At 57.4% G+C, this 9,162-nt stretch overlaps 1 protein-coding gene across 1 annotated transcript in view; it reads right to left on the bottom strand.

Moving 5' to 3' along the window:
* Positions 1-7,206: 7,206 nt before the first annotated feature.
* Positions 7,207-9,162, bottom strand: part of IGFBP4 (insulin like growth factor binding protein 4) — a 28,084-nt gene continuing 26,128 nt past the window's right edge. The window contains exon 4 of the mRNA XM_054014649.1: positions 7,207-8,986. Within this exon, the coding sequence (XP_053870624.1) occupies positions 8,852-8,986 (135 nt within the window). The 3' untranslated portion in view covers positions 7,207-8,851. The remainder of the gene's footprint in view (positions 8,987-9,162) is intronic.

Raw genomic sequence — 9,162 nt, 5'->3', positions numbered from 1 at the left:
GCCCCGGATTCCTTAGGTGAGCCAAGCCCCTGTTCCCCATCTGCACCCAGAGCCTAGCCCTTCACTCCCCTCCAGGCGTGTTGTGATGCTAAAATCCCAGCGTGCTCCTGAAAGCCAGCTCAGGGCCTAGAGAGAAGGGGGAGACGCGCTGAGATGGTTTCCCTCTTTGGGGGGGATAAACCACTTGCTGACATTTCAACACAACATGGCAGAGAAGAGGTGAAGTCACGTGTGGGTTTTGTTTTAATTCGGCTGGTTTAAGCATATAGGTTTTCATATAACGTACAAATCATATCATAGAAAATCACAGCTTAGAGGCCCCAGCTGACACCCCAGCACCCGCGGACTAGTTGTGTAGGGTTCATTTGTCATTTGCTTTTTGAAGCGATGTAAAGAGAAAGAGAAACACATTAAATAACCGTGACACTTAAATAGAGCAATTACTGGTTGTCTTTTTGACAATATAAAGCTTCAAGTTTACTGTGTAAAGAAGCAATCGCCTCTCCATGGAGAGGGGTCTCAGAGCGAGGCACCGAAGGATCCGTCAGAAGAGCAAACGACAAAAAATCACCTGGGTGCAGAAACCAAGGAGATTAGCTGGCCTTATCCTTGTATAATGAGCATGTGTAAATACAGCGTGAAACTAAGAGAGATGCGATAAAACGGTCAAGTCCTTTATGCCAGGGTGCTTTATAACGAACAAAAAATGTAATGCCCTCACAAGATGCCAGTATCTCTTTTTTCCAAAGAGCCCAGTTTTTAGGCCAGGCTGCCATTAGACGGGAAAGTCTGTTGCTTTTATAAGGTGCTCGCCCTCTGCTCATGAAACCAACTAGGAAAGTCTTTTCTTAATCTGGGTCTGGAAAGTGTCCTGGGTGTGTCCAGAGGGAATACATGAGGCAGGTATGGCAGGTCCATCCCGGCTGCGCTACTGAGTGTACTAAGCACATCTAGCAATGATGCACCTACGATGAAGCTAACTGTACCAGGTGTGTCCAGGTAGAATAAAGCTGCTATGGTGCTAAATGCAGCAGGTAGGATTTACCTGCTATGAAGCTAACTGTACCAGGTGTGTCCAGGTAGAATAAAGCTGCGATGGTGCTAAATGCAGCAGGTAGGATTTACCTGCTATGAAGCTAACTGTACCAGGTGTGTCCAGGTAGAATAAAGCTGCTATGGTGCTAAATGCAGCAGGTAGGATTTACCTGCTATGAAGCTAACTGTACCAGGTGTGTCCAGGTAGAATAAAGCTGCGATGGTGCTAAATGCAGCAGGTAGGATTTACCTGCTATGAAGCTAACTGTACCAGGTGTGTCCAGGTAGAAGACACCTGCTATGATGCTGGAGGTATCAGCTAAGTCCACGGAGGGGTCACCCACTGAGCGTGCTGCCCCATAGAAGGTTCCTGCAGCCCAGTAGGTCACTCGGAGGATCACCAGGAAAGGGGGGAAAGGAAAGGATGGCAGGCGAAACCCAGCAGAATCTCCCCACATGCCGGAAGTGGAAAAGTGAGAGATTTAGGCCTTGTGCAATCGAGTGGGTCCTGTGACACCCAGAGGGTGGCCTGCCCCCCAGCGCAGAAGGCCCGCCCAAGCTCTAAGCAGCACGTAAGTCCCACTGGAGACCTGCGTGGTGCAGAGGCCTGGTGCTGGCCCTCTGCCCAGGGCTGAATTTCACCGCTGGAACGTGGCTAGCAATAACGCAGCGGGGAAGGTAGCTCCCTACCCTTGTGATCTCAGCAGCACAGACCCATTTGTGTCTGGAGCCGAGGGACATCCAAGCAGAGCCAATGGGGAACTCTGCAATGTGATGGGAAGAGAGGGCCGAGTGTTATGGGGAGATAGGATCTGGATTGAGTTACAGGAACCTCCTGGAAAATACACCCTTCCCCCGCCTCCCCTCCCACCTGGAAGCAGCCAAGGGGCTGAACACAAAGGCAGCCTGATTCTGTCCTCATTTCAGTGCTGGTTTCATGGTGTGCTGGCAAGACCAGGTCACCCCATGGTGGCTGGCCCCGGGGATCGGCTACACCCCATAGTCCATTGTATGCTGCTGATCAGAATTCTCCAGGGCCAGGGGCTCGCTGTTCACCAGGGTTTGCTTGAGCTAGCCCTGAGCGAGGGGTTGGATGAGGGGCCGTGGGGGACCCTGCGTGTCCCCACTCGAGGGCTACCGAGCAAAGTGGCTCAGTTTAGAATTCAAGGCTGCCGGCACCACAAACTCCTGCAGGCTCTGCAAGTCCAGCCTCTTCTGGGCCACCAGCAGTCAGGGCTCCCATGCCAATGAACCAGGCACAACAGACGCTTTCCCAGGGCCGCCTGGATGTTGCAGGAGTAGAAGCCTACGGGGGCCAGTAAGGGCAGCAGCCCGAGCTCAGAAACGCTGCCTGCAGGCGGCAGGGCCCTTCCTGCATCACTTTTCTGACCAGAGCCAACAAGTGAAATAAGCAAGTGATGACTCCTGGCCTGAACTCGCCCCTGATTTCTGGCGCTAGGTGGACGGGCCGGGAATGAAGGTTTGCATTGTGTTTGGAATCAGGTGCAGCCTGAAGGGGGCGATGGGGAAAAGCCATAGGCTGGCTGAAGGGAGAGACTCATTCTGCTCTGGAGGGGGGGGGGGGGCATGTTTACCTAATGACCCGCCCCCCACATACACAATAACACACACTCAGCCAGCCCAGCTCCAGTCACAAATACACACCTACACACACATTCCTCTTCCGGCCACCTGAGGAGCCCTCTTAATGCCCCGGCAGCCCTCTCCTTCCTGTGGTGTCCCAGGGCTAGGGTGGGAAAACAACCCCCCCCCAAGGCTGAGCTAATCCTTATGTGAAGGTGGGTGGGTGGACAGGTGAGAGCTGACAAAGAAACAGAATAATAAACTCTGGGTCTGATACCCCCCCACCCCCACACTGCACCTATAACCCGTGTGAAACGTGCCCGCTTTGGGGAACATTTCACTCGCCTGTCAATGACTCCACAATGAGGGAGGCGGGGGTGGGTCAGGCCCTGGGGTTTGGCTTGTTCTGCCTCCTTAGAGCTCTTTTTAAATGCTTCTTTGCCCCACCCTGGAAGCTGACCAAATTCAAACCCCACCACCTGAAGGGTGTGTGCAGTGGGGGGGGGGGGGTGTGCAATGGGGAGGGGTCGTGTGTGTGAGTGTGTGCGCGCTGTTTACACTGCAAGTCATTGTTACACAAACAGGGGAAAGCCAAACAACAAACTGAAATACACAGACCAGTTCAAGGTCCTTGCCTGATAGTCCAAACTCTCCATGGGATTGGTCCTGGCTACCTGAGAGATCTCCCCCCCCAACCCCCGACCCTGAACTTCCACGGTAGCTGTATTCCAGGGGTTCTCAAACTGGGGGTCGGGACCCCTCAGGGAGTTGCGAGGTTATTACATGGGGGGTCGTGAGCTGTCAGCCTCCACCCCGAACCCCGCTTTGCCTCCAGCATTTATAACGGTGTTAAATATATAAAAATGTGATTTTAATGTATAAGGGGGGGTCGCACCCAGAGGCTTGCGATGTGGAAGGGGGCGCCCGTACAAACGTTTGAGACCCACTGCTGTATTCCATGGGGACAATGAAACTTCCAGCGAAGAGCTGGACGCTCTAAGCCAGGACCTGAGCTGGCGCTTTGACTCCAGAACTCACTGCCACAGGAGATAAGAGACCGCACCTCATCACACTCACAGCTAAACCCCGTGCCCTCTCCCCCCCCCAAATCCTGTAATAGTTCCCCGTTCACAGCAGCACCTGCGCTTTCCTACAGATAATCCTCACCTTTTAAAAACCTAGATCCCTTCTCGCTAGCAGGCAAGGAAGAAATATCTCACTGTTATTCAGAGCTGGGCAAGGCCTGGATTTTCCATTTCATGGGACATTCCATGACTCTGGCATTTTTGCTGTTCTGCAGCAGAACCAGCCAAAAATTAAACGTCCCGTGCAGCAAAATGTTAATTCTGAGTTGATTGCAATGTTTTGTTTTGATACATTTGAAACAGTTTGTTCTGCTTTTGCCCATTTCAGCTCGTTTTCCAATAGAATCCCCCCGGAATTTCCTTTGGAAAAGTCATTTTGGAATTTAAAACCAAAAAGTCGAAGTGGTCCGTTTGGAATCTGTCAGAATGGGACATTTTGACGTGATCCGAATGCTTTGGAATGAAATTTAGCTGAAATCCGCCCACTTTTGAACCATTTACATTTAGCCCCAAAGGACATTTTTGGTTGGAAACCCACGTCAATGACACTTTTCTGGTACTGTTGGCTTTATTTCTGGTGGGGTGGCCACTGCAGATACCACAATGAGGGACACCAATGTAAGAGCCCAGAGAGCTGGACCCACGCAGCCCTTGAGGAAGAGGAGAAGCTGTGAGAGTATCCACAAGGCTGCGAATGCAGCTATACCTCAAGCCACGGAGCTCCACGCAGCCACAGCATCTGGCTAGATGAATCCAGTGCAGCTGCGGGGGGCCACAGGCGTTTATGGGACTAATATCTAGCGGGTACTAGGCATGGGGCAGACGCACACCCGTCCGGGAGGTTTCTCCCGGGGGCTGTGCCTCCCTGCAATGGGTCGGAGAAATGGCTCTATCCTTTTACGTCGCCCCAGTCAGGTTTCCATGGCTGTCTCCGAACTGGGATCCCACTAAGAGCTGCTGCCTTCACGCTCCTCCAGCACTCGCTCCAGTAAGCTGCTGTCCCTGGCGAGGGGCACTGGGTGCTGGAGCCCAGGGGGAAGGGGGTGAGCAAGCTGTCAGGGGCCTTGGTTGGGCTTCTGCGTCCCGCAGCCTCTTGTGTGGAAAACAAACCAGGCCTGGACCCCACCGGCTGCCCAGAAACAACGAGCTGCTCCCAAATCTATCTTATCTGCCCCTGGCTTCCACAGGGAAGTGCCTTGAAACCCCAGGCTTCCAGCAGGGCGTGGGGCCTGCTCACATGCTCCCCATCGCCAGTCCTTGGCAGAGATCTCCAAAGGCAGGGAGAGCAAGTCAGCGTTTCAGGCCCCGTGCACGATTTTCCAGACAGGGAGAGCCTGTCTCCAAATGCCCCCTCTGCCCGCCTAGGTGCACCCAGCCAAGCCTGCCGGCCAGAACTCACCACCTGACTCCCACGCCAGCAGAGCCCTGGCCGCCGGGCGCTCGCAAGGCCCCGGTCGGCCCCAAAGTCTCTCGCCCTCAGTCCTCGTCTGCTCTTCCTAACAAGCTCTGTGTGCTGAGGAGACGCTCACACGGCCACAGCTGGCCGAGAGCAGAGCCCCGTGCCCGGGAGGCCAGTTTCCACCCACTGAGGGTCTGAGGCAAAAGCTACACAGAGGCCGCAAACCTTGGCTTCAGTGGGGGCCATTTCTGCTCATTCTTCACTCGCCCTCTGAGCCGGCCGCAGGAACAGCAGCGACTGGCCTTGGCCGGCTGCTGTGTCTGGCTTAAATGGCGGAAAGAGCAAGAGGGAAATCTAGAGACTAAGAAAAACGATCACTCCCCCCGCAAGACAAATCGGTTGCTGCTCCTGCTTTCCGGCTCTTCCTGAGAGGGGAGTGGAGTGGGGGACGCTCAGCTCACGTGAGAGGGGGCTGAGGGTGGGCGTGTGGGGATCGGGACTGGGGGACGCTGCCAGGGCCCGACTCTCCGGCTGGCGAGTCTGGGCTCGGACGAGTTCTTGCCACGGGAGCTCAGGCAGCCGTTGCCTTGTGGGAAAGTATCCCGAGCTACTTCCTAGCTCTCCGGGGATTTCAGCACGCGCCCCGGTGACCGTCTGCCAAGGCTTGTAAGAGCAGGCTGAACAAATGCCTGGGAGGGATGGTCTAGGCTCAGGGGGGTGGGGGCTATGTGACCTCTCAAGGCCCCTTCCAGCCCCACATTCCCGCAGGTAGCTTTACTAGCCCGCACGTCTGCAGCCCTGGTGGAGACGTCTCGGTTACCGGCCAAGGAGCCGCATGTCATGGAAACGGGGCCTTCTTGTGACAGTATGACTGGGACTCCTGGCCAGCACCACAGCGATTCTGTAGTGACACCCAGGGCGACCAGGTGTCCGGTTTTCTACAGGAACACCTGGTTGACAAGGGACCCTGGCAGCTCGGGCCATTAAAAGTCCCATTGGTGGTGTTGCCCGGCTAAGGCAGGCTGGTCCCTACCTGTCCTGCCGCGCTGCGCCCCGGAAACGGCCAGCAGCAGGCCCAGCTCCTAGGCAGGGGGGCCACAGAGCTCCGCGCGCTGCCCTTGCCCCGAGCACCAGCTCCGCACTCCCATTGGCCAGTTCCCGGCCAATGGGAGCTGGGCAGGCGGTGCCTGCAGGCGAGAGTGGCACATGGAGCCTCCTGGCCCCCACGCCTAGGAGCCGGACCTGCTGGCTGCTTTCAGGATGCAGCGCGGTGCCAGGACAGGCAGGCAGCCTGCCTTAGCCCCCCTGCTGTGCCACTGACCGGGAGCAGCCCAAGATAAGCCTGCGCCCCAACCCCCTGCCCCAGCCCTAATCCCCCCCAAACCCGGAGCCCCCTCCTACTCCCCAAGCCCCTCATCTCTGGCCCCACCCCAGAGCCTGCAGCCCCTCCCACACCCCAACTCCCTGCCCCAGCCCAGAGCTCCCTCCCACACCCTGAACCCCTCATTTCTGGACCCACCCCGGAGCCCGCACCCCCATTTAGAGCCCTCACTCCCTCCAACACCCCAACCTCCTGCCCCAGCCCAGTGAAAGTCAGTGAGTGTGAGGGAGAGCAAGCCACCGAGGGAGGGGGAATGTAGTGAGCAGGGGTGGGGCCTCAGGGAAGGGGTGAGGCCTATGGGGAAGGGGCGGGGCTAGGGTGTTCGGTTTTGTGCGACTAGAAAATTGGCAACCCTAGACACTACACGCGTCCGCCTGGCCGGTAGAGGGGGCGGGAGAGCTCCGGGGCGGCTGATCCCCATCACCCGCTGTCCAGCTGCTCCCACAGACCAGGGCTTTGCAGAGGAAACTTTGCCTTCGCTCTGAAGAAGAAGGAAGGTCCCGTTGTGGGGGGGCTACCGCGTTCCTGGGCCGTGCTGAGAAATAACCCTGCGACTCCCCCCACCCCGTACGTTCTCCTGGCTGCCTGCAATGGCACCGCCGTGAGGCTGAGCACGGGGGCCTCGCCGCATGTGGTGGGGCCAGCTCCACGCAGCCCAAAACCAGGCAGCCGGCCTCAAAACACCGCGAGGCTGGCTTAAAAAAAGGGAGATCTAAAAGCGATCAGTTTGGGTCGCGTTTTATTTGTCTTCTGGGTTTGCAGCCTTTCGGGTGCCCCTGGGTCACGCGTTCAGGCTGTTCCCTGCAGCCAGCGGGGCGAGAAATGTCCCACTTGTTAAAGGCACGCCAGAGTTCTCCCCGAATCGCGGGACTGCAGGGACTGTGAGAGGCAGAGCTTGTGGGGCTCACGGTAAGCCAGGAAAGGCTGGAGAGGGATCTTGTGTCCATTGCTACCTGCCTCCCTGAGACCTTCTCAGACGTCTCCTGTCACCCACCCCGTATGCTCCTACCCACACATACGTCACTGACATGGATACATGCTGCCCTGTGTGTCAACAGGCCACATCAATGCAATCTAGGATCCCAGGCACATTACAACAAGGGGCCTCCCCTGGCTCGCCCCTCCAATCACCCACCCATGAACTGTCTGGTGAGCGGCCCATTAGTGCTCCTCTTGACAGGCAGGCGTGGCAGTAAGCCTCCCCCCTTCCCCCCCCCCGGTACTTACCTGACCTGCCGGTGTGTATCTGTTTGGGGGGAACCAGACCACTGCACGCTTCTCTTCCTGCCATACAGAGTCCTCTGCTGGGGTGGGGTTGGCAGGGCCTGGAGTTAACACCCCATTGAAATGAGCAGAGCAGGCCCCCCTCTCCAAGCTCTTGTTTCAGGCTCTCTGAAGACTCAGGAAGTTCTCACTGCATCCGTAAGTAGCACTTGGGTCATATCATTGCGCGTTTCTCTGCCATCACGAGGGCTAGCAACTTACTTCTTCTTTTGGCAAATGAAAGCGGAGATTCGGATGCAATGACATGGCTCCCAGTGCTGGGGCCCTAGAGATAAGCCTGTAGTCCCCACGCCTTAATCCGGCAGGCACAGGAGAAAGGGCATGGGAATGCAGGGAAATCCTAGCACACCTTCTGGTGAAACCACACTGAAAAAATGGGGGCAGTGGGGGACAGGGCTGCGACTCCAACAGTCCTGCAGCCACCCTGAGCAGGGCCATGACTAGGTGTCTAATATAAGGCAAATACTCGGTGGCAGCACTGAGGCGACTCTGGGGGCCTGTGTCTGTTGCTCTCTGTCATTGGACTGTGGCAAAGTGATCTCCCTCCGGCCGCTGCAGCACATCCCCGCGCCTGCCCCGGAGACAGCGCTAGGGCTGGCAAAGCTGCAGCTCCATGGCGCCCCCGCTGGCCGGGGCGAGCGAGAGCAAAGTGGGAAGTTGGGGGAGGGGGTCACACCGGGAGGCTGTCCGGGGGCCGGGGCCGGAGAGGCTGGGGGGTAACGTACCCCTGAGAGTGACGTCCCTAGAGTTACTCGTTGCTAGTGGTCATGTTGGCCTGGAGGCCCAACCCCACCCCCCTGTCAGCCAGGGCGCGCCGCCGTCCGTGCACAGAGCCCAGGGTAGAATTGCAATGTCGGAATCAAGGGGCGCGTGGGCAGGGGGTGCAGGGCAGAGCGGCTCTGAGGTACAGGGGGCGCGACAGCAGTTCCGCGAGGGCATTAGCTCATCTTGGCATCCCCCGAACCCAGCGAGGTTTGTTTGTGGTCGTGTCCCCTTCCTTTCCACTCAGAAACAGCACCAATGGGTTGGCTCGGCCCCGGCCGGTCGCCAAGGAAATCTCCCTGTCCCCCGTTTACCGCCGAGTCACTCTCGCACGCCGTCCACAGACTGGTGGCAATCCAAGTCGCCCTTCAGCTCCGGGCTTCCCGACAGCTTAAGGCCAGTTTTCCGGTCCACGCACCAACACTTCCCACGCTGCCCGTCCAGGGCCGGGTGACACTGCGCATGGGACAGGAGGCTCTGGTTAGTCCCTGCTGCACCGGCAGGGCGGCACGTCCGGCCCTGGGCTGGCAGCGAGGCACATCCAACCCTGCCCTGTGAGCATGGGGAGCTGAGTCCAGCTCTACTTTTCTACTTCTAAACATGATGGGCCCAGTACAGCGTCCACTGATTTC

The sequence above is a fragment of the Malaclemys terrapin genome, chromosome 25 (assembly GCF_027887155.1).
Source record: "Malaclemys terrapin pileata isolate rMalTer1 chromosome 25, rMalTer1.hap1, whole genome shotgun sequence".
Classification (NCBI taxonomy): domain Eukaryota; kingdom Metazoa; phylum Chordata; order Testudines; family Emydidae; genus Malaclemys; species Malaclemys terrapin.
The sequence above is the reverse complement of the archived record's forward strand: the minus strand, read 5'-3'. Positions and strand labels throughout refer to the sequence as shown.